General features: G+C 39.3%; 1 protein-coding gene across 1 annotated transcript; it reads left to right on the forward strand.

The window, feature by feature from the left end:
* The first annotated feature begins 522 nt into the window (after positions 1–522).
* MPHOSPH8 (M-phase phosphoprotein 8) lies at positions 523–24271 on the forward strand. The gene is made up of 13 exons (XM_062487586.1): positions 523–789; positions 4501–4647; positions 5544–6386; positions 9305–9401; positions 11085–11210; positions 11297–11385; positions 11895–12035; positions 12844–12930; positions 14858–15012; positions 18735–18889; positions 20219–20346; positions 20984–21067; positions 21997–24271. Exons 1-13 carry the CDS (start codon positions 547–549, stop codon positions 22036–22038), a joined length of 2337 nt encoding a protein of 778 aa, XP_062343570.1. The 5' UTR covers positions 523–546; the 3' UTR covers positions 22039–24271.
* Positions 24272–25518: the final 1247 nt, after the last annotated feature.

The following is a 25518-nucleotide window of genomic DNA, read 5'->3' on the forward strand; positions in this document are numbered from 1 at the left end:
ACAGGTCGCCCAGAGAAGCCGTGGCTGCCTCATCCTTGGAGGTGTCCAAGGCCAGGTCGGACGGGGCTCTGAGCACGCCGCTCCCGTGGGAGCTGTCCCCAACCACGGACGGTGCTGTCCCCATCCATGGGCGGGGCTGTCCCGTCCATGGAGCTGTCCCCATCCATGGGCGGGGCTGTCCCCATCCATGGAGCTGTCCCCAACCACGGACGGGGCTATCCCCATCCATGGGCGGGGCTGTCCCATCCATGGAGCTGTCCCCAACCACGGACGGGGCTATCCCCATCCATGGGCGGGGCTGTCCCATCCATGGAGCTGTCCCCAACCACGGACGGGGCTATCCCCATCCATGGGCGGGCCTGCACCGGGACGGTCTCTAAGGGCCCTCACAAGCCCCGCCCAGCGACGGCCTCTCGGAGGGCACGCGGCCCCTTGCGTCACGGGCTGCGTGTGCGGCCATTGGCTGGGGGGCGCTGCCCCGCCCCCCGCGCCCGCCGCGGGTGTCGCAGCCGCTCTGCGCCCTTGTCGTTTGAAACTCGGCCCAAAATGGCGGCGGCGGCCGGGAGCGGGGCTGAGGCGGCGGCGGCGGCCAGACTGGAGGGGGCGGAGGGAGAGGAGGAGACGGCGGCGGCGGCAGTGGATGAGGAGGACGGGGAGGAAGACGGCGGCGGGGCGGGCAAAGCGGCGGGTGCTGCGGCAGCAGCCGGCGGCGAGAGCGAGGAGGAGGAGGAGGAGGAGGGGGAGGACGTGTTCGAAGTGGAGAAGATCCTTGACGTGAAGACCGAGGGGGTGAGTGCGCGGATCTCTTACACTGGGCGAGGAGCACCTGAAAAGAGTAATCTCGTTAGAATCGCTATGTAAAACCACGCTGTGCACAGCGGTGCGAGGAGCCTTTTTGTCTCTTAGTCCAGATTCAGTCTCCTCAGCCGAAGATAAGTCTTTAAGTTGTTGGGGTTTTGTTTGCATTGTTAAACGGCTCTTGGCTCTTAGGGCTGAACTGCGGTACTGTTTTGACGTGAAAGGTTTTAGGGCGGAGATGGGCAGGGTTTAATATAACTGAGAATTTAGAGGTGTTTTCAAGGTATGTTGCCAGGGACTGTGGTCACTGACTATAAACTCTTAAAATAAGAGAGTCTTTTCCTAATTAAAATAATAGTCTGTTGTGAGCTTGCACTGTTTAAACTGAAATGCCAGACCTTGATTTGATTCTTTGAAAGCAACCTGAACTGGTTGAATTTCTTGAAAAAGTTTCCTAAACCTCAAATAGAAAAAATAATTAACACAGGGCTTTTTTATGATTTTGTGCCTGAAAGATTTTTATTTTCAGTAGTTTGTATTTAATTTTAGGCTTCAGTGACGTACATGACGTTATCAAATTCTGTCAATTCCATGTAAAAGATCAGTCTTGAAACCCTTAGGCTGGAGAGCCTTGAGATCATAATTTTCTTCTATATTTGTGATGTTATTAAATTGCACCTTAGCTGAAACATGCTGATATCTTAAGATTATGTAATGTTTTCCGGGTAATAGGTAATAGAGTATTTATAGATCTGCCTGTATAAAATGTTGGTCAACATAAGTTAGGCTTGAAAACAAGAAGATTCGTTTTCTTTTTCTTTGCTTTCCACCCACCCCCATGTAATGGAACCTGAAATCTATAGGTTTAGGTGGTCGTGGTGGTGAGACATACCATTAAAGAGTACTGGAATGCACGAAGTACCATCTGTTAAAAATGTCACTGGTACGTGCTGATAACGGGGTGTCTCTTTTCCATCCCCCTCCAAGCAGCCCGTTCCACAGCACCTTGTGAGAGCTCTCAGTGCTGGAGTTTTCCAGGCTGGGTCATGCCGTGAGCTTCAGCGTGTGGGTGTACCCAGCACACGTTGATGGTGGCGTTGCAAATGCATCGGGTGCCCTCTCAGTTGCTCTGCAGCAGGGCCTGTGTTCCCGGGTTCCACAAGTGAGCTCAGACTCAGGTGTAACTTCCAGAATGGCTGGGAAGAGCCGTGTGTCACCACAGAGTGAGTCAGCTGCTGTGGAGTGTGGCTGAGGCCAGTCGGGGTGTTCTGTGTCACAGAACAGAAGTGACAGCTGGAGAGCCCTGCACAGAGATGCTCTTCCCACACACAGTACTGGTGTTGCTGGGCCTGGCAATAGCAGCAGGATAGACAGAGAGACAGCACTCCTGGGTGGGGATTGGGCTGGGGAGTTAGACCTGTGGATAAATAAAACATTAATGTGTTCTGCTTGAGAGAACAAGTGGTGGAAGTTTGGAAATTTAGTCTCTCAGTGTATCTGTAAAGCTTTTTGTACTGCACCTCAGTATTACTAAAAAAACAGATTCTGCTGAAAATTGTGATGTTCCCCAGTGGAAGTGGGAAATTTTAACTCTGCTGTTTAGTGACATGGTGGCACCCCTTTCCATGAGTTTGTTCTAGTTCATCACTAGTTCTCACAGAAGCTAGAGCAGTATAAAATGCTCTTTTCTAAGTGCTAACAGAGGGGAAAATAACAATATTGAGTGAGAGTGTTGATTAGGTGAGTGTAAAACTGTCTCTTATGTGCAAGAATCAATCTTCTGCCTTCACTTAAGCTGAATTTTGTATCACTCTCCTAAGCTGCATTTTTCTGTCACTGTCCATGTATGGGATGTAGTCGTTCAACAGTCAAGTGGTTTTGTGTTTGCATTAGACTTTATTTTATGCAGTTTTCTCAGTTGGTGCAAAAAGGACTTGTTTGGTACCTGGGTTACCAGGACATACCTAACTCTGCAGCTAGCAGAAGTCCTGCATCTGGAAGGGAATAACCCTGTGCCATCAGGCAGGTGAAAGTCTAGCTGGCTAGGACACAGATTTGCAGGAAAGGAGCTGGAAGTCCCCACAGGCAAGTAAGGTGAACATGAATCAGCAGTTCTTGCAGCAAAGAAGGCCAGCAGCATCCAAGAGTGTAGCCAGGAGATCAAGAGATGCTTCATTCTTTCTTCTTAGACTGCTGAGAAGCATCCAGAGTATTGTGTGAAGTTTTGAGCTCCCCAGGACAGAAGAGACACGTACATAGCAAAGAGAGTGGTAATGAAAGCAATTAGGATGCTGAGAGCTAGATTTGCTCTGCCATAAAAAGAGAAGGATCAGGGGAGATGAAAGTAATAGCTATATCTAGAAGGAGGATGTAGAGAGGACAGAATCAGATCACTCTTGGGGGTGCACAGAGAAAGGATGAGACAGAGAGTGGACACAAGCTGAAAGACAGGGAAACCTTCATATTCATAGATACACTGACTGGGCAGATATCTGAGCAGCCTGATGTAGGTAGTCCTGCTTTGAGAGGGCATTTTACTTGTTAGTTCTGGAGATCTCTTAAACCTCACACACTCCGTGACTGTAATGAGAAAGTTCTGATTGTTTATTTTGTAAGTAACCCAAATGGGAGAAAGAAAGAGGACAGGGGAGTATTATTTTGAAAACTTAATTCCTTAATCAGGAGAGATGGGTTTAAGCTAAATTTTAAGAGAAATGTTAAACTAAGGTGTTTGAATATAGGCTAGTTATATATTTGGATGTCTGTGAAGAAAAATACAGAAGACTGTAAATAGAGTTGGTCAAATGGTTGCTGAAGTTTAGTGGCATGTATATACACTTGGTGAAAGGTTAATTATGCTCAGGCAAAAATTTATGCATGGACTTTTAACAGTAAGTGCCAAATGGCAATTCTTCTGAAGTTTTCTTTCTCCAGGTTTGGTTAGCACTGCAAGGTGTTGCAGAGCATTATCAGTCCATATTTGAAAGCAAGAGGTACTGTTTTGCCTCTCCTAAGGTGCTTTCCTTAGTACATTTGGTAAAAAAATAATTTTTTAATGGTAAGGAACTTTGTAATTTAGTAGAAAAAACTAGATAGAAACACCAAGGTGCAATTTTATCCCTCAGTGAAGTTCAATACTGTTGAAACAATTGGTCTCAGATTTTTGTATGTAATCTACCAAAATCTTTGTAACTAACTCCACTGAGTTGCACGCACTCAGATTTTTGTCTAGGTTTAACTTGATCTCCTTGCTGTTTTTTCTTTCCTAATTGTTGATATTTAGGTTTATCAAAAATATAACTGATCACAAATATAGCATAAATTATAAATTCCAGTATGAAACTTGGTGAATGGTGTTAATTCATTAGAGGTCTTAAGGGTTTATATCAAGTTATTCAGCAAAGAGAAAACAATCAAGCTTGAAATTTTTATGGAAGAAATATTAAAACTTAAAAAAAATAGTTTCATAAGTGTCAGAAAACCCATTTTGATAAACTGATTGGGAATTTAGGATATGTGCATTGTAGCTGTGGTTCTGAACAAATGGTATATACTGCAAGTATTTTGGAAAAAACTATTCCAATTACAGAAATACTGATTTTTATATACACAAAACTGTGTATCTGCTGACATCCTCAAGAACTGACTAGTTGATGCAATACTGTGCTATACTGTATTAAATGTTGTGGGTTTTTCTTACAGGGTAAAACTCTCTATAAAGTCCGGTGGAAAGGATACACCTCTGATGATGATACCTGGGAGCCAGAGGTTCACTTGGAAGACTGCAAAGAAGTGCTTCTTGAATTCAGAAAAAATAATAAGCCTAAAACTGTTAAGAAAGACATACAGGTGTGTTTCAAGTTTCAGTATCTTACACTGGAGACATAATCCCTATCTTGACTCTACTAATGAGAGGAGGGAAGGAGGGAAAGCATTTGAAATGTGGAATTAAGACTTAAGGAATCAAATCTAAAACTGTTTTGTTTCTTGTGAAACTTAATATTGTTGCTGTTCTCTGGTAGGTACTTTTTTGTTGAGATGTTTGCTTGTAGACTGAGTCTATCTGAACTTCAATTCCATTTCTAGTGGGACTATATAAATAACATGTGGTCATTTTAGTTTGTTTTTGACAATAGACATAACCCCTTTCCCTACCCATATGCAAACTGTCTTGTCACTAAAGCTGGGCACACTGCTCCAATCACCCTCCTGCTTTCTGTAGATCAATGAGTTTTAACATGTAATCACTAAGTATGGTAAGAGAGGAATAGAGAAAGATTAGATGCCAGAGGACAGGATACAGCTTTTTCTTTTCTTCTTTTTAACTGCTCAGTTAGTTTGAAAAAGCAGTGTGAGGATCTTTTTTTGAAAACTGGTACACTGCTTCTGGGAAACCTGTAGGTAAATCCTACAAAATCAGATCAATTATTTTTTATGTAAAATAGCTCAGCTTTAGTTCTGTTCTGGAATCTGGTTGTTGGGTGTAGGATTGGTTTACTTGAATTGTTTGTGTATTGATTCTCATCCAAGCAGTTAGTTGTGTAATTTAGGTAAGTAAGCTAGAATTGTATTATCACGTTTTGCAGTTTGGCAATGAGGAATGATCTTGGCAGGGATCAAAAGATTAAAGTGATTAAAAATTTACTTTTCCCACACATGGCCACTTCCATTTTTGTATACTTTGTACCAAAGGGATAGTTTATTGGGGAAGGAAAAACTTTAATTTTTCTTTCTTTATATTTTAGAAACCATCTCTAAATGATGACATATTTGAAGCAGAGTCTGACAGTGACTGGCAAAGTGAAACAAAAGATGATGTTTCACCAAAGAAGAAAAAGAAGAAGTCAAAAGAGGGAGAGGATAAAAGTCCAGATGACTCAAAGAAGAAAAAATCTAAGTCTGCAAAACTGAAGGAAAAGCCCAGAGCAGAATGTGAAAATTCCTCAGATACTTTGGTTTTAGATTCAAAGCCAAAAAAAAGGACTTTAGAAACTAAGGAGGATTCAAAGGACTCAAAGAAGCAAAGGAAAGAAGATACTAAAGAAATCAAGAAAAAGAAGGGAGAAGTTAAAGATATAAAAATAAAATCTAAAGAAGATTCTAAAGAAAATAAAAAATCAGAGAAGGAGAAGCATGGTGATGTCCAGTTTGACTCAGAATCAAGCACTGTGGATGATTCAGTTTATCAAGGAACTGATAATGAAAATTCAAACATAAATTCTGAAAATAAAGATGAAAAGAAGAAGATAATAAGTGGAGAAGAGAGATTGGATCAAGAAGTTGATGAAAAAGGTGCCATTACTGATAAATATCCTGATGGATCAGCAAGTAATGAAGATGATAGCATTGATACTAGAGCTAAAAGAAAGAAGAAAAAAAATCAGAAGGCAGAAGACTGTAGAGAAGAAGGTGGAAAAGTAGAAATTCAGGATACTTCAGAGAAGAAGAGCATGCAGAAAAAGCAAACAGGTCAAGAAAACATACCAGGAGAGTTGGAGAAAGTGTCACCTGCTCCTTCACCAGTGCAGAAGGGTTTGAAATTGAGCACTGATGAAAGGGTGTGCAAGCCCACTGATTCCCCTGGGGAGGTAAGCACGGTTAGGGTGAGGGCTGGGGGTAAAAAAATCAGTCATCTTCGAGGTACAGATACCTCATACCATGACTGTTCATGATGGCAAAGAGAAAAGTACAAATTGGAAAGGTACTGTGCTGCATGAACTTAAACACCCACTGCACAATGTGTAACAGAGACTGGGAAATTTCTGGATTCTGAACACGCTAAAGGGGGGAGTGCTTTAGGAGTGGAGACCATATTTAAATGTGAAAGGATAAATTTGTCCCATTTACTATGTCTTCTTAGAATGAAATTTCCAGTCCTTGCAAGGCATGCTGTTGTTTTTAGCTTTATTCGTGCCCACCTTCAAGAGTTTCCTCGTTTGACTTTTTTCTGCTTGTGTAGTAAGACAGAACAGCGTTGAGCAACACTTGCTCTCTCAGACACTGGTCATTCCATTAGGGCTTACATGTGGTGGCACCTGCCTGAGAACTGGCATGCTGAAATCACTTTTAAAGCCCATGTCTCCCAAATAATTGTGTAGCAAGTTTGTCTTGTTAGAACTCCTGGAGTGCTTAGATGAAACTTACATGTTTCATGACGTGGTTTCATATTAAATAGAAATAGAAATGCTGTATCTGTTATAAGAAATGAGCTTAGCAAATACCAGGATATTTATTTTTCTTTATTTAATACAGTAGTGTTTTAAGAAAAGCAGTGTTACAAAATCAAAAGGAAAAAAAAGTGACAGAAATAAATGTTTTTTGTAATGTTTCTGGGAATATAATTTATTTCAGCTGCTTCAACCTGTTCTAATACAGTTTGCAGTTCATAAAATACTGGCTGCTCAGAGCAGCCATGTTCTCATTTAACAGGATTGCAGCCACCTTGATACTTACTGGACTATATCCCACTTCTGAAACCATGGTGGAAAGTTTCTTCTGCAGGTTCAGCAGTGGTCCTGTGCTTGTGGTTGTTTTGTGTATGGAGTAGGTCGCCTTAAGTAAGTTATTTTGGGGATAGAGAATTATGTGGCATAATCTTGGAGCTACACAAAAGAGTGTTTTTGCAGGATCTTAGTGGTGAAAGCTCTGGAAAACAAGGAATTATTCTGAAGCATAGGCCAGTTTCAGAAGGTTATTTAATTAGTTGAAGTGATATTACTTTATTACTCCAGTATTTTACTTATAGTTCGAGGCACAAGAATATGAAAAAAATATGAAATATGAATATGAAAAATCTTTGGAATTCTGTTCTGTTTACCAGTAGTATAAAAATCCTGTCACCTTGTCCATGAATAAATCAACAGCACAGAAAAGTGGGTTTGCCTGTGGCTCTTCAGTCAGCATTCTCAGTAAGTTGTCTCTGTGCTTTTCTTGTGGTTATGCTCCGTGGGAGGTTATGCTCCAGGAAAGGTACCAGGAGAGTATGGAAGGCACGCTCTGCTCTTTGCTTCTTGTGAGTGTAAAAGGCTTAAGCAGTGTTTTCTGTAACTGGTTAGTTATTCTCTGGAGTAGATGTAGACTTGCATGGGTGGGTTTGGTGGAGAGTTCTGCAGGGGTTTTTTGTTCACTAGCTTGTCAGCCCAAGCAGATGATACCTTTCAAAGAAAGTCATCACATATATTTCAGGTACATGTCTTTCCTTATGTCATTCTGCTTGTAGTACATTAATCATGTCAATTCATAACGCAGTATTTTCTGTTTGGGGTCAGTTTGCATGCTGAACCATTCCTTCCATTTCATTTGCCTCCAAAAATAAATATGTGTGTTGTGCATCTGATCAGCGTTAGAAATCTGGAATGGAATAGAAATCAGGATTACAGATTTTAACAGCTCCACTGTATCAAATATCTGGTAGTGCCTTTAGTAAGTTATGGGTTTCCTCTTAAATGCCGAGCATCTGGCAGGATTAACAACTGCCTGTGTTAGCATTAATCACATCAGTGATCAAAAGCTGAGGTTTGTGGAGGGAAGGGAGGTGATGAGGAAAGCAATTAAACGTCTCAGGTCTGCTAATTCATACTGATACACCAAATTAATCTGGTTTAATTAAGGTTTTTGCTGTGTCAGATGGTAGCGTATATATAAACTTTTGTGAGGACTTCTTCTGGGGCAGTTTTTCAGAAAGACCGTGCTACTCCCTGTGCCAGGCTAGTGTCAAAGACTGATACAAAGCCATGCCAAGGAACTTTGTTCAACCTACTCTGCAGTGAATTTGCTAAGTGGAGAGAGATTACAGGAGGAGAAAGGCAAACTTTGGTAGAGATAGCTGAATTCCATTTTGGCAAATTTGATTATATATCTGCATATACAGTAAGTTTATTTCTGTGATATTAGATACTGCTAAGCTCAGACTTCTGCAAGGATATCACCAGTTTGGATGGATTTTGCTGAGTGTCTGTTTTTCACAAGTAACTGTTGCATTAACATTCTGTCTGTGTAACTTGGAAAGCTTGAAACGGTTTGTGTCCAAAACTGTCAAGTTTTCTCAGCTGAGGTTCAAGTCAGTGCTATCATAATGCTTCGAATACGGTGCTACGAAGTTGTTAAATACTCTGAAACAAGTCCATTCTGTTCAGGTTCATTATTTGGAGCAAACAAAAAGTTTGCAGTTTTGAATTTCCTTCAAAATGCTGGTTTTGTCATACCTGCCGCTCTTCCATAAAGCAACTTGAATGGCTGGGATGCAGTAAAAATACGAATTGAAGTTACTGTTTTCAGGAAATAATATCTCTGCTGTTAGGGAAGAAGCCTTCACAGACTTAACTCGTGACTCACCTTTTAATTTTTAGAAATTAATTCTTTTAATTCTTAGGAATGTCTACAAGTCTGTTGCATACAGGTTTCAGTAGTATTAATTGTAAATATACTTTGTTGTTCAAGTGGTGAAAGGAGTTTATTTTCCATTTTTTCTCTACCACTGAAATTTGATCTTTGTTTTCAATTTTAGGAAAGAGAAGTAAAGAAAACTGAAATTAAAGAAAAAGCTCAAAAAAAGGAGCCTGAAAAAGAAGAAAAAAACAGAAAAGAGCAGAAAGTCCTAAAAAGTAAGTGCTAACTTCTTGAAACAGAGAAGAGAATGACCCTTCAGGGCATTCTCTTCTTATTTCTATAAGGACAGATGTTGTGTAGTTTTGTAACACACACACCAGAAACAAGAAAGTCTGCTTTTATTTTAGGAAGCAAAAGTCTTCTGTTTAATGGCTTTGCTAATACCTGCTTCATGAGAGTGTTAATATATGCTTCATGTATGAAGCATGGAGGCATACAGAAGTCTCTGACATTTTTGTAGACATATCAAGATTTTGTCCTTTTAAATTTAATACTGACAGCTATGCTTCTCTGGCCTGTAATAGTAATCTTTTCTAAGAGGAATTCATCCAACTATTGGCTATTTTCAGAAATGTTCTGATGATATTATGCATGTACATCCTTTTTATGTTTAGAAAAACTAGTAGGGGTTCTCATCAAACAAACATCTTGCCTCCTGCTTTAGCCACAGAGACAAGTTATATTATACAACCCTGGATGATAAGATACACAGTGAAAAATGTCTAGGTTCTGCTTCTATTCCTAACAGTATAATGGATTATTAGTGTTACTGCTCTTGATCTCAGAACAACTCTGGATTACTTTTTTCAGGATAAATTCCTTCACCAGAGAAACACCTTTTTCTGGAAGTGGCATAGATGTTTACAGTGCTTAAGAAAAGTAGTAAGAAGCACAAGGATTAATTATTGTTTCTGTGCAGCACTTGTCCTTTGTCTGGTCATCACAGATACTGAACCATATTTTAGAAGTAGTAATCTATGCACAATTCTAAAGGGCATTTTTTTAAAAGGAAGATGGTCCCATGTTGAAAGCAGTCAGAACTCAGACTTCCCAGGGTAGGTGGAGATGGATTAGCTCTCCCTGACTTTTGTCTTGTGTTAATCTTGCTCCTGTGCTCTGATAGTTACAGAAAGAGAACAGTTATTTTCTAAATGGATGCAGGTCATTTACTTAAATTTTGTTATGTAATAGTCTTTGGTGGCTCAAGTAGTCACTCTTGGTAACTGTCTTAATATTCTAGGCTTTAAGGTCATCAAAAGTGCATTTGAATTGTTTAATGTAGCTTCATAAGAAAAAAAAGAGTGAACACTATGAGAATAACTGCAAAAGAGAAGAATCTTTGCTAGAATATAAATTCATAGAAGAATTAAAAGAGCAAGGTGTACAAGGAAAGGAGAAATATAAGAGATGAAGCAAACACATGGACTTGCATTGCTGCAGAAGGTGATTAAGAAGTACCGGGTGTCTGTCAGATGGAGAACACTGGTAGTTGAGATTTTCTCCATTCCTGCTTGCCTCTCTAGTGCTCCAGTTCTTGTCTCTGCAGGGGCTGAAATAGAGTTTTCTTTTGATACTCAATGATACCTTTTCAGTGTGTTTCCAGTGCTTTTGCTACTACAGTGATGGATGTTCACCTTCCTATAAACACTTCAGCCTTATTTATTGCAACAAATAAACAGTTTCTTTCAGGTAAAAGTATTTTATGTTTGTAATGTAGCCTTTGCTGCTGAGAACCATTCAGTGCTGACTGCCACAATTTATTTGAATGAAAAGTAGCAGTAGTCCTTTGTTAAGCTGGTGATCATTGAAGCAAGGGCAAACATTTATTGGCTTGAAAATTAACAATTTGTTACTTATTTTACTTTCTTTTTCCTTCCACAAAATTAAAAACATGATAGATGGCAAGCAGCAAGTCCTGAGTTTGGGTATGGACATGCAATTAGAGTGGCTGACACTAGAAGAATTCCAGAAGCATCTTGATGGAGAAGATGAGAATCATGTATCAACAGAACCAATATCAAGTGGTGAGTATTTTCTGGATAGAAGGGGTATTTCTTAGCTAACATTTCAAAGGGAAGTATCCTATAATAGCATTGAATTTATTTTCTAGCTCTCCTGAGAGATGCTGTTAAAAGTGGAGACTACATGACAGTGAAAATGGCGCTTTCTTCAAATGAGGAATATAATTTGGATCAAGAGGTAATTTTTGTGCAGTAGAAGTACTGGGAGACAGTAGGAGGGAAGAAAACAAATTCTGATTTCTTTGAAAAGCTTTCCCCTCTTGTGTTGTAGCATATTTCCATCTCACCTAGGTAAAAATATATGGCTGACTTGAGCCATAGTGGTTTTTCTCCAAGTGTGCTGACTTCTATTTCCCACAGTCTTGCTGTCTTTCCCGCCCTCAAATACCTTACGGCTTTTCTTCCTGGTTCATTCTGGTTTTCCTGCTTCTTGTTCTGGTCCTCAGAATGTTATGGATTTTGCAGATTATAGAGCTGAGTATGAGACCTGTGGACCAGAGAAGTGGGAGGTGATACTTTGTTGGTATCTGGCAGCCATATATGTGTGAATTCTTTTGCCAGGGAGGGAAATCTTTGTGAAACATGTTGATGCACATGAAATTTTTGTCTTGCAGCTTTGATTTATCTTGAAGTATTTATTTTTTTATTATTATTTTTTTTTTGTAACGGCAATGATTCTTGTTCCAGGACGCAAGTGGAATGACCCTGGTAATGCTTGCTGCTGCTGGAGGTCACGATGACCTTCTGCGTGTGCTGATCAGGAAAGGAGCTAAAGTTAATGGTAGACAGAAAAATGGAACAACTGCATTGATACATGCAGCTGAAAAGGTAGGCTTGGTTATTGTTATATTCCTGATTTGGGGCTCTTTTACTTATGTTTCAAGGTGGTACACAATGTTTTACCTTTGGATGGTGCCAAAAAAGTAGTTAGCAAGATGCAGCAGGATGACTGATAATAATTTCAGCACCTGTGGTTATTGTAATATAAGTAAGTTCTGATCACAAACCCTGCCCTGAGCAGAGAATATTGTAGGCAGAAATGTAGAGGCAGAGGGTATCTCTGATTTTTTGTCTGAGAGCTGAAGTTCTTGTGCTAGAATTGCTTGTTATGTCTGGCTACACAGTATCCAAACTGGATACACTTAGAGAGAAAATCTCTGTTTAAACAGGATTTGTTATTTTAAAGCAGTTGGGCAGTGGACACAGTGGCAAGCTCTCCCCTGACTAAGAGCAGCTAAAGCAGTAAGTTAGAGCAAGTCAAGGTTTCGTGGTTCAGGTTGGTCCACGTACTTTCCCACATACAGTATGATAGAAAGCCAGAAAGGAGCCTCATTCCAGTTTGGTGGCAGATGCAAATACACTGCTTCCTTCCTGTGATGTTTATTATTGCAGAATTTAGAAAAAAAGTAAGAATTGTAAATAATTAGGGTTATCCATTTGCCTAAGTCTGAACTGCTCTTCATTATCTACAGTAGAAAACAGTGTTAATTGTGCCATGACTCATGTTTTGAATTCTATGGATGAATTTTAAAGAAATACAATTTTATATTCTGAAACAAAACCAGAATATTTTTTACTTACTTGTGTTGTGGGTTTGGTTTGATTTTTTTTTTTAATTTTTTTCCCCCCCCCCCAGAATTTTCTAACAACAGTAGCAATTCTTCTGGAAGCTGGAGCATATGTGAACATGCAACAGAGCAGTGGTGAGACTGCTTTAATGAAGGTAAATTCTGTGTTTGTCCTTACATGGTTTAATAGGAATACTTCTGTCAAACTAGTAAAACATAAAAATGTATTTGTAGAATTTGTTTCAGGAACACATCCCATATTTGAAATAAAATATCATCCATAGTTACTCTAAGCAGAGTTTTAATCCATTTCTTTAATGCACTGTAACATCTAAACAAGAAACACAGGTACCTTCAGCATGAAGTGCTAAATGTGGCTCATCATCCTCTTCTGTTGCTTGGCTCAAAGAAATGCAGATGTGATCTTCCAGCTGAGATAATCAGATTGTCAGCAGGAAGAGAAAAATTCCACAAAGGAAAATCTTTCACTTGGGTGTTGCTGTGATTGACACTTGCTGTTTTATTGCAGGCCAGAAATAAAATAGCCGATTTACAGTCTGATTCCCAGTGCCCGTTCTGTACCATTACTCTCCCAGTTACAAAGGAAATTTTTTTTTAATTATTTTTTTTTATATATTTTGTTGTAAAGGGAAAATTCTAATCCTCTTAAAGCAGTATGTGCTTTTAATATCTTTTTTTTCTTTATGCGGAAGAATTTCACCAAAGTTCCCCTTTGGATAAAGTTGCTGTGTTATTTATGTGCTGCCTGTTTGTGTAGTTCATTTGCCAGAGAGGTTACAGAAGCTTTCCTGCCCAGACAATGTGGTATTGTTTCTGTTCTGCCCTCTTGAGGTTTAACAAGTGGGGATTTCACATTTTCTCTGAAAACAACAACTCACTTGTAGTTTCCTCAGTCCCTTAAATCTCTCCATAATTTGGTTACTTCCATGAACCTCAGTCTTGACCTTCTTTGTTTTTGAAGCTTTTATTAGTATTTGATACATAGCTGTACAAACCAATTAGCAGCCTACAGTGACTTATTCCTGGTGTTTTGTGATGCAGATACAAAGAACAGGATCTTCATTTCCAGTAACTTACTGGGACAAGTTTAGCCCTCTGTGGATAAGTCTATCAATGTGTTTATCAGGTCACTCTTATTTAACTTTACAAGTTTGATCCTACTTTTTTTAGGAGAGAAAAAAGATCATAGAACTCAATTCCTTTTTGTCATGCGATGTGAGATTTTTCTGTGTTTTTTGGTTTGAGGAAGGCAGGTGGGTTGTTCTATTTATGGAAGATGATGGATTAAAGGCACAGATCAAAGTTCAGAGCAGAGATAAATTTCAGAAGCTGTCTTCTGAAAGGTCTTAAAAAGATAAAAATGTTGTATCTCTTGTGCCTTTTCCTAATTTATCTGAGTGAAGTGTTTGAAAACAAGTGACTGAGAACATGTTTGCTTTCTTCAAAGTAGAACTTTAGATTTTCCTGTGTTTTTCTAAGTCTATGGTTGAAGTACGCTGAAATTGTTCCTGTAAGTAATAGTGAACAGCCTCGAACATTTACACGGAGGATAACAGTGGCTTTCTGATACAGCTAATTCTGTAAATTTACTGCATACTCAAAGTACCATTTTAAATTGACATGCATAGAAAAACAGGCATTTGGAAATGTTACTTTAATAATTTCTAAATAGTTCTACAGAAACATATTTAATCAGGTAAACAATTGCAAGAACATTTACAGTTACTGGTGTGCAGCAGATCAGATGTTTTCACTTAGCTTTTGGGATTTGCTTTATCTGTTTTTTTTTTCTAATTACATCTTCTTGGTAATCCTGACTATTGGTGTTTCTTTAGGATTGTGTCTGTAGTATTGTCTGGATAAAGGTAAAATGTTTTATGCAGTGTGTTCCCGAGTTCCAAACTGTGTTACCATTCACAGAGCAAATAGTTAAACTTCTGAATTGCAACTAATTTTGGATTTTAATTCACTTCCACAGTTCTCCTTAATCTCATGTTATGCTCTGTTCTAATGGGTTTTGTCATTGTTTTCTGTCCTTCCATCTTCTCCCTTCCCACCCAGGCTTGTAAAAGAGGGAATTCTGATATAGTGCGGCTTATGATTGAAAGCGGAGCTGACTGCAATATTTTGTCCAAGCACCAGAACAGCGCCATGCATTTTGCTAAACAGTGCAATAACATACTGGTGTATGAGCAGCTCAGGAGCCACTTGGAAATGTGAGTAAGCTGTACTTGGAAGTTGGTTCTGCTCAAGTTGGCAGTGCTAGGTGATGGTGATCAAAAAAGAGACAGGACCCCCACTTGCATGACAGACAAGACCCCCATTTGATGCAAGCATGAAGCCAATTTATAGATATATACCTTCTCAACTGTACCTAAAAACAGCACAATCACATGATTGGTGTTTCTAAGTAACATTACTTAATCAGAGCTCTGCACAGAGCTGTACAGACCAGCATAGGCACATATGGTCTTGCATGATTTATCTTAAACAAAGCACACCACCAAAGCATCACCTTCTGCTTCCCCATTCAAGGTTCTGCCTCGGTTTGCTAGGCCTTGTGGCCTGCCAAAATTAGTACATCCACTTCAGTCATGAGTTGAGCAGTGCTCTGAGCCCTGCTCTCCAGCTGTATTTCTACACTAGGCATGTCATAATTTTGGTTTAAGTCAAGGAACTTTTCAGGAAAGAAAATAGATCTGATTTGGGCAGAAAGCTATCTAATAAATCATGTGAGATGAAAATTATGTGAGCTAGCAGAATTGGCATGCACTTGCTCCAACATTGAGTAAAAGCATGGAAAGGAGGAAAAGGTAATTCTTACAAGAGCAAGATTCCTTTAACTTAAGGTACAGCAATCATGAAAACTTAAAACTGCATAAGCACTGGACCATTGAATGTAAACTCTTAGTAGGGCATGCCAGATAAAACACCTTGCTAGTATGCATAGGAGAAAATCAAACAAAAGAACACCAAGCAAAAGCACCATGAAAAATCTGTGCAGGCAGTTGTGGTGTTGTTGGACCTTAAAATGTCAGGTATGAGCTGAAAGTGCCAAGGATAAAGCTTTCATGCCAGTAGATGATGGAAATCATCATCATTCAGAATGACTGAAGAGCAGTGCAGTGTAAGTGACATCTAAAGTGTTGATGTCATGTGGTCATGTAAAAATATACTGAGCTAAACTGAGACAAACATGCAGAGTAGGAGCAAGCTCTTCACATATCCATTTGGAGGAATACTGCAGTTAATGTATATGGGAAGAAAATTGTAACCAGCAATCTCTAAACTTGGGGAAGACTCAGGATGGGTCTCAGGGCTTCTGCAGCAGGTGAGATTTTGCCATGAATGCATAAATAGTGCTGGGAGAACACTGTCTCTGTGCAAGATTTTTTTCTTGTTTCATGATTATTTAGTCGTAGTGATTCATCGATGTAATCTAAGACAGTCTATCAAGTAGTTTGTAATCCAAACTTACTCTCTTCCAGTGCATAAAAAGCCCTGGCAGTTGTGTTTACCCTTTTCTTGTGTTTCCCATCAAGTGACTTCTTAAGTCTGTCTTTGCAGAAACTGCCTTGTAATGGTCAATGTGTATCAATCAAAAAATACCTGAAGTGACAGGGTAAAGGGAGTCAGGTTGTTTTTAGTGGCTCCCAGTTACTGGACAAGGGGCAGTGGGCACAAACTGGAACACAGGAGGCTACCTCTGAGAATCAGGAGATACATTTTTCCTGTTGATGGTAAAGCAGCACTGGCACAGGCTGCTCAGAGAGGTTGTCCAGTCCATGGAAACTTTCTGAAGATATCAGGACATTGTGAGGTTTCTGTCAGCCCACTTGTCAAGCCTGTCAAGGTCTCTTGTGGATGACAGAAATACACCAGAGGCTGTCAGCCACTCCTCCCAGTTTTCTCTCATCTGCAGAAGTGCTGAGGGTTCACTGCAACACCCTTTGGGTCGTTAATGAAGATGTTAAACAGGACCAGGCCCAATATGGATCTCAGGGATGCACCAGCAATGATTGGTTTCCAGCTAGATTTTGTGCTACTGATTTTTGCTGAAGTAACATGTTTGGATCCAGATTCTACCAGGAGGAAAGTATTGATGCCACTGTTTTTAGTGACCTGCAAAGTTTGTCTGAGATATTGTAGCTCACTGTATCAAACTTCTGTTCTGAGCAGATGAACACTAAAAGAGAAAAATACTCCTTATAGAATGCTAAAAGGAAAAGTGCTAAAAGCATAAAAGCTAGTAACTATTTTTCAGAAATTGGAAACCTGTTAAACTGAGCAGGAGCAGCAGAAGCAAGTGAAGGAAGTACGCTGATTCTTGCCTAGGGAAGCAAAAAACTAACTTGTTAGTCAAGTTCTTGAAGGCAACAGCAAGCGTGCAGATAAGTGATCTGGTGTCTGCTGTTCAGTGTAGTGAGACTTTGTCACTCACTATTTGATGCCTTTCCAGTCTGCTCCTATTTGACATCTGCTACTTTCAGTTTTGGCTAATCAGAGTAATGAGTTTTGGAAGACTGATGATTGCAAAGTGATATCTGAGGGTATCACTGCACTCATATGAACTATACAGGGAGTAACACAGTCTTGCTAATTCAGGAAGCTTTTAGACTCACTGCTTGAAAATACTAGTTCAGTGCCTTTTGTCAGTCAAAAAAAGGCGGACAATATAGTAGTAGTGAAGCTGAAAATAAAATGATTAAAAGGTCAAAATATAAAGTCATGAAGCAACAACAGAAAATACCCCGAAGCTATGAGACAGGTTCTGCTAGTGATAGGTTTGAACTGGAGGAATATTTTTGCACAGCAAAACTGAATCATGGATCTCATTGTTGCAGAATGCTGTGGTCACAAATACGTGGGATTTTAGAAGGGATTAAGTAGATCTAAGGAGATGTGATTTGGCTGCAGTTTTTAGTTTTGGATGGCTCTTAATCAGATTGCTGGAAAATAGGACAGTGCACCAAAAAAGGACCACTGTTTAATTTCTCATATTTAATATGACACTGTCAAACCACTGTCAGATCTGGAAAATAGGCTACATGGGTTTTGGGGCTTGCTTAGGCATGGCAGTTCTTGTGATTTCTTTCCAGTGAAACACTGAAGTTTGAGATTCTGCAGACCATAGTCTCAGTTAGCAGGGTGGGGAAATAATAACTGAAAAAGCTATAAAGCTGCCAGAGGCAGGACCTCTGCCTGTGCTAAAGCATTTAAAACCCATTTCTGACAAAACAGCTTTCTGAAGAGGATTACTGAGTAATCTGCCTGCAAAGGTGCCAGACACCAGTGGGGTATGTGGTCTCTCTTTGAAGGCTGGGCTGCCACTCCCCCTGCCTCCCTAACCCTTAAAAAAACAAACAAAACCCCCACTTTGCCTATTTTAGTGGTAGAATGGCTACTTTTTCACTGTTTTATTCACAGAGGAATAAAATTCCTATTCACACTAAGAACTGCATTTTTCCAGTAGCATTGCCAGTAAAATTATACAGGGATGTACTTTTTTTACTTGCAGGCAGATTGATAATTCAGTCAGCCTCGTAAAGTGGGAATGTCTGTTTAGCTGCCAGCTGTATATTGATGTTTCTGGGATATCTTTCTGTATATAATGCCTTCAAAACATGTGACTAGTTAGATTCTTTTTTTTTAATCTACTGTAGTGCATATCCATTAATGGTTTATTTTTTTGACCTAGTGGAATTTCACAAACGGATTGCTGATAAAATATTTCATCAACAAAATATTGGGACCTTTGGTTTGTCTATGCATAAATGCTAGTGAGGAAGGCATTCACTCCTGAAAATCAGGATTCGAAAAAAATGATCTGGAATCCTTTTTTTTTTTTTGCGTGTGTGTGTATGAGCTCTCACCAAGCCTATGTCTGGTGAAATAATTCACTGTGTGAAGCACAGGCCTGACTTGTTTGGTCTTTCAGGCTCTCAAAAGTAGCAGAAGATACCATCAGGGATTATTTTGAAGCTCGCCTGGCTTTGTTGGAGCCAGTGTTCCCAATTGCATGTCATCGCCTCTGCGAAGGGCCAGACTTTTCTTTGGATTTTAACTATAAACCTCCACAAAACGTGCCAGAAGGTAGGGAGGGGTTTGTTGTTGTGGTTGTTATGGTGGGGGGTTTGTTTGTCTAGAAAAAAAAGTAGAACAATATGTTTATAGCATGCCTTAAATTATCTCCTATGCAAAATTATTCTTGTATGACTTTGTAATACATCATGTTAAGAATGCTCTGATTATGGAACAAATAGAGAGCAATTTTATTTTGATGTATTATGGGTAGGGTTTGTGTGTATTTTTATAAGACTTTTTTTAATTGCCACATACAGAGTGTCAACTTCTTTCTGTTCATGGGTTACATTAGTTCAGTGACAGGCATTATAGGAAAGGAGTGGTTTACCTTTAGCTTAGAATGAATGATTCAGGAAAATCTAGGCTTACTAGATTACTAGAGATCCTTTTGTTACATGGACACTAGGTCACGTGCTGAAGGCTTGGAATGTAGTCCCAGCAGTGCCTTGAGACAAATACAGCCTAGAAATACTAAAAAAAGGAAGCAGCTGCAGTCAACTTTGTTTTGCCCACAAACCCTTTGAAAAAACTGGGAATCAAATTCCCCAGGTATATTGGAATGTTTCTTTAATCTTCCAGGAATTCAGATACTATTCTCTGCTGCTTGGCTTAGGTAAGCCATTTTTGATTAGTGTATCAGGGAAATATCTACTGCTAGTGGTTTTTTTATTAAAGTGATAAATCAGTTTGACTATTAGTATATCCATTTAAACTGAGATTGAAAGTGTGTATGTCTGCTCAGTTTTCTGGTTATTCAGAGCTGTTGGATAAGTCTTCCAGTTCTTGATCATAGATATCCTATCTTACATAATTAAGGAACTTCATGTGAGTTTATTAATTAAAAATGAAGCATTTGTGGGTGGTTCAAGTTTCTGCTTATTGAATTTCAGTGCATTTCATAAAGAGCTACAATTGACTGGGCTCATTTGTCTTGACTATACCTAAACCACACTGAATTCCACAACTTTTTGGGTAAACCTGAAACCACAGAAGTGAACTGTGCTGAGGATTGCTGTTTCCATTTTGCATTCCTTTTTAATAGCCACATAAAATTATTTCTGCTGTGAAACGTCCTTAACTTGGTGACCAAGCCAGTTGTTTTCTGGATCCACTGGCTTGGGAAATGGGATTTTTGCATCTTGGTGTGTTTATAGATAGATATATATCTATACCTATATCTCTCTCTATATATAGAGAGATATAGATATATATAGATATAACACCATATAATGATTTTCATTTCTACGTATTTGCACATGTTCTCAAAGGTCCAGTGTACACAGTTGTAGATAATGGATCTCATTTCAAATTCATGTAACTGAATTGTCTTCCTTTCAGGATCTGGAATTCTTCTCTTTGTTTTCCATGCAAATTTCAATGGTAAAAAAGTGGTTGCTCGGCTCTGTGGACCATGCAGTGTACAAGCTGTGGTTTTAAACGACAAATTCCAGCTCCCTGTATTTTTGGTAAATCTTTTCATATAACTGACTGTAAAACTACTTCATAAAGTCTTCATAGAGCAGCCTGAGAAATCTCAGTGCTGTAATTTGAATTTACAGTATTGTGATGAAGCATACTTTTTATCGTGATGAGTTTTTTCTAAAATGAAACTTAATTTTCTTTGGATATGGAGAGAACTAAAATTTGCATGTACTAGATTCCACAAAAAATTATGACTTAAAAGTCATGGACATCATGCTGCACAGCCTGATTCTAGGTGGCCCTGCTTGAGCAGGGGGTTGGATTAGATACCTTGGAGAAGTCTTCTCCAGCCTCCAACATTCTGTGATTCTGGGACTGAGGCTTCTTCTCTAACTGAACAAGCCTTTCACTTTTTCAACCCAGGCAATTTCTTAAATATTTTCTTAACAACCTACCTCAGAGTTCTAATAATTAATTTCTGGGGGTTTAAGTCTATTAAATGCATCACTATGCACTCTGCAATTTTGAAGTCCTCTTGTTTTCTCAGTAGTTGCATAAAAGGTTCATACACAATGTTCTTTCAAAAAAAGCATAGTGAAAATGTGCTCTGTTAGTCCCTCTTACATAGCTCTTTCAGCTATTACCTACTATTAACTTTGTCCATTTTCTTTTTCCTTATAGGATGGTCACTTTATTTATTCCTTCAGCCCTATTGCAGGCCTTAACAAGCTTTTCATACGGTTGGCAGAAGCTCCTACTGCTAAGGTATAAAATGTTCTCAAAATTAAATGTGTGTGTTCATTTGTTTTCCAGTAACTCTTCCATAGTCTGAACACAGCTTCCAGCTCTATGTTGCAAATGTAAAGCTAAGGATTTTCCTCTGTCTCCTCATCCCAGTTTCCACCAGTTATAGTTACATCCTGTGACATTGCCAGAACTTGGGAACATTGCCAAGGGTTAGTTCTGTTATAATTGAATGTTTTTATGTTGCAGTCAGAATAATTCATACACTAGGATAAATTAATGTTCCAGCTAAACATCTTCTCCATCTATATTGTAAATCTGATGACTGAAAGATACATGGAGTGGCCACCTTTTTTTTTTTTTTTTTTTTTTTTTTTGCATACGGATGTTTATGCTTGTGTGTTGGAAATATTTACTCAGGTATGCACTCTGCTTTTAAATAGTCTGTTGCATTTTACAGGTGCTTTGGGCAATATTCTCCACTACACGTTGCAAGATGAATCGTGTTCATGTAGCATCTTTTTTATCCTACAAAGACACACCAGATCTTTATTTATATCTTGCATATTTTTCTCTTTTATGTTTTCCAGATCTTTATATTTAAAAGTTGCACTGAAGTTATACTCTTAAATGTTTTATTGTACTTTGTTTTAATTTCTTTTTTAAGTGGAAAACTATGTATTCAGATAGAACTATATATTAGTCTGGTTCAGATTTGGGGCTAAACACCACCTGATGCTGCAGTATTCTACTGGAGTCCTTTAACAAGCCATCCATATTTCAGTAGGGCTACTATAAACTGATTTTATTAAAGACTTTGTAATTCCTCTCTTTTCCTTTCTTAGTAGCAATTATGTGCCTTTTCTTGTGCCATTCCTACATTAGGAGCATTTAACACATTTATCACCTGTGGCCAGTGTTGATATGGAAACCTTTGTTTGCTTTTACAGGTAAAGCTGCTCATAGGAGCTTACAGAGTGCAGCTGCAGTGACCTCTGAGCATGCTGAGTGGACTGACACTTTTTTGGATATACTTCCGATTCCTCTGTTCAGAAACTGACAAAGCAGTTTGGAACTTTCTGGCACCACACTCTGAAGACTTAGTTCCCAGCTCGCTGTCACTTGTTGGCAGTCACAGGAAGTGTGTGTTGGAGAGCAGCTGAATACGCTGCACTGGTGGGACAGGGTTGTCAGCTTTTTAAACTTGTACAGATGTAGATGTAAGTATTTGTGCCAATACATATAATTCTGTTTTTCTTTAACATGTGGAGTCCAGACTGCATATTTCAGCTTTTCCACAATGTGGAATGGTGCATATAAGAACTATTTAAGGTAATTACATGAAATGTCTTTTTTAAAGATCTTCATTTGTAAACTAAAGTTTTCTACTTACTCTAACGTTTCTATGTGAAATGCAGAACTGTCATATTATTCGAGCCATAGGCAGAAATTACACTTTAAAATGACTGCATTAGGTTTAACTTTTAAGTTGCTGAGGGCTGTGTTCTGGTTTAAAACTGCTCCTGTTTCTATCTCTCAGTGATACACTAGTTGTGCTTACAGTGATTCCCTTTGAACTAACAGAGTTCAGTCTGCAGGCATGAACAAAGACATTGAACAGGCTCAATTCACAGAAGGGTGGCAGTCAGGTTCCCAGTTTAACACTGGTTAAACCTGCTTTGGTATTAGAGAAGCAACTGGTAGTTTTACAGGTATCTTAACTTGTGAGGTCTTAGGTGACATCTGGAAAAACAAACACAAGCTGCAAATAGCAAACCAGAAAACTTGTAGCTACTTTCAGTGTCCAGGCAGTGCTTTTTGTAGACAAGAAGATTGAGAATTTCAGATGCCCTCAGCCTGGCAGATGGCAGAACATGTGTTGTCCTTTACTTCAGAAATTCAGTTCCTCAGTGCAACAAGCTGCTATCTTTTTTTATTATTATTATATTATTTTATTTAAATGACCCATTTTATCAGATGACAGCAGTTTTGTAACGATCCTGTGCTGTAAAATACAAATGTAATACTTCCGCATGGAGTATAGAATATTTTTCTTTGTAAATTAACCAACATCTTGAAAGGTAGGAAAAACCAAACCAGATCGTGCCTTTGCTGTTCTAGTTGTCACGTGTAGTTTACATGCCACTATGTGCCTACATTATTAGCAAAACTGTTGTGCATAAATTCTTTATGATTTTGACTGCTCACCATCAAACTGGTGCAGCTGTATGAAGTATCCTTTTAAGAACTGTGATTTTTTTTTAATATGAAATTCAATTAACCGGTTTTCTTCAAGTTTAAATCTTTCATATTTAAGAGATGCCAAATGAGTAATAAAGGACACCAATTTTGTGAAATATTACATTAAGCTATATAAAACTAGAACAGCAGCATGACATACAAATACTCATTTCTGTTTTAGGCTTAGAATAGTTGTTTATATTTTTGCACAGTACTGATGAAGTCTTAACAAATTTGGGTTTTGAACAGACTTGATACCTCCACCTCTCTGAAATGTGTTAGATACCTCACTTTGTTAAGTGTGAACATCTGAGATGCATGAAAAGCACTGGCTGAGAATCACGTGTGTCACTGCCAGCATTTGGGACTTCGTGTAGCTGAAATTTTAGTCACTGCTGCATAAGGAAAGGAGACACTTGTGTTTCCTTATGCTGGAGTGCCAGGTTTCATCTACTTGACTGCAGTTACTCCGGCACAGGACGTGTGGCAGCACAGTGTGTGTGGGACAAACTCTGTACTGCACCTTCCAGTGGAAAATGCTGGAGCTGCTCCAGGCGGGGATAAAAGGTGTTTTGAACAAATGTCCAAATGATATTAGAAACTGTTGTACAGTCTAATCTAAAAATGTCTAGTAATGCTCCAAGAGTTGATAGAGCAAGTAGTTTGTCAAAGGCTGTTGATTTAGGGGTTTTGTTTATCTTGAGGCAGTTGGGAGAGAGGGAGAAGTTCTACAGAACACGGGAATGAAATCTGGGTCCCATGCTGCTTTTAATAGGGATGGATATTTTGCAGCCATCTTTCTCTTTTAGTTGGCAATATAAATTCAGAATCCCTATTGAAGATGCATAAGAAATGTATGAAAAGCTGTTTGAAGCTGGTTTTTGTCTGTTTTTATTGTATGGTTTTATGCAATTGCTGAAAAAGTTTTTGTTGGATAAAGGATGAAGAGAAAGTAGCTACAATAAAAAAGCAATTCTTTAGGCACTGTGGAGAAATACCTGCGAAGTACTTGCTCAGTTTCTTCTTGCTGTCACCAGCAAAGGCTGCAGCTGCAGTTCCCATGAACTGCAGTGCTAGCAAAAGGTTCTGAATGCTCAGGGTCCTTACCTTCACTGCTCCAGCACCAGTACCACTGTTCCTGGCTTCTTTCACAGGTGCTGAAGGTTGCTGGGCGGTGCAGCTGACCATGTCACAGGTCTTCTGTGCTTTCTACACCCATTGGCAAAAACAAGATGGGTTTTGATCAGTCTGAATTTTAAAAAGCTGTTCCAATATGGGGAAGAGACAGCACAGCACTCCGCTGCCATCAAAGCCAGCCAGGATTGCTGCAAGTGCAATGGCACAGGAGTTGTCCCAAAACGTTCTGCTTGTCTGTCCCTGCTGTAGTTCTGTTACCACCATGTGCCTTTCCATGTGGTACTGGAAAACAGTTAGTGTAACATGTGTTTCCTGAGGTCAGTCTGTTGAAGTGGTGGCTGCCCAGGATCATGGGCAGTGATGACCCTGCAGGATGCATTCCTGTAGCATTGTGTTTAGTTTTGCTGGAGTCCATAATGGAGTCTTGTCTTTTAACACAGCAAGAGGATTATAAAGGCCATGTGTTTCTAAGCTACTGCAGCATGGGCATGCACTGCAAGCCCATCACTGAATCCTGACACCTCAAAATTCCTGGTTTTCTGTGTCCCATGTAAACAAGGAAAACTTTTTTCACCTTCTGAATGTGTCTTAAAATGTTTGAGTGAGTGACAAAGACAAGTTTGGGAAAAACTACCTGAAACAAAACACCACACACTACAAACTTGAGCAGAACTGAAGTAGCGGGAAAAAGTATAAGCTGTAAAAGGGTCTCTCAAATCTCAGATACCTCAAGTATAGCAGCCAGCAGGAAAGGACCAGGCAGGAGTTGGTTGTTTTTGATTTCAAGTCACCTGTTTTTCCATGGCAGTCTCACCTGTCATGCATAGTAGCTATAAATTAGTATTTTTCCAAGACTGTAATACTTCCTACATGAACTGAAGTGTAAGTTACTAGTGGCACTGGTGCAGTTACAGTAGATGGGTCCAACCTTCCCATTGTCTCTCTCCTCTTCTGTGCCTGTTGCTCTTAAAAGGAAGGCACAACTCTGATACTGAGACAGCCCAAACCATGTGTATGGGAGCTGAAGGTATTGTGACCCAGGGAGATGAGAGCCTGCTACCAAAACTGGATTCATTGCAACTGTTCGGGAATGG

The sequence above is a fragment of the Cinclus cinclus genome, chromosome 2 (assembly GCF_963662255.1).
Source record: "Cinclus cinclus chromosome 2, bCinCin1.1, whole genome shotgun sequence".
Classification (NCBI taxonomy): Eukaryota; Metazoa; Chordata; class Aves; order Passeriformes; family Cinclidae; genus Cinclus; species Cinclus cinclus.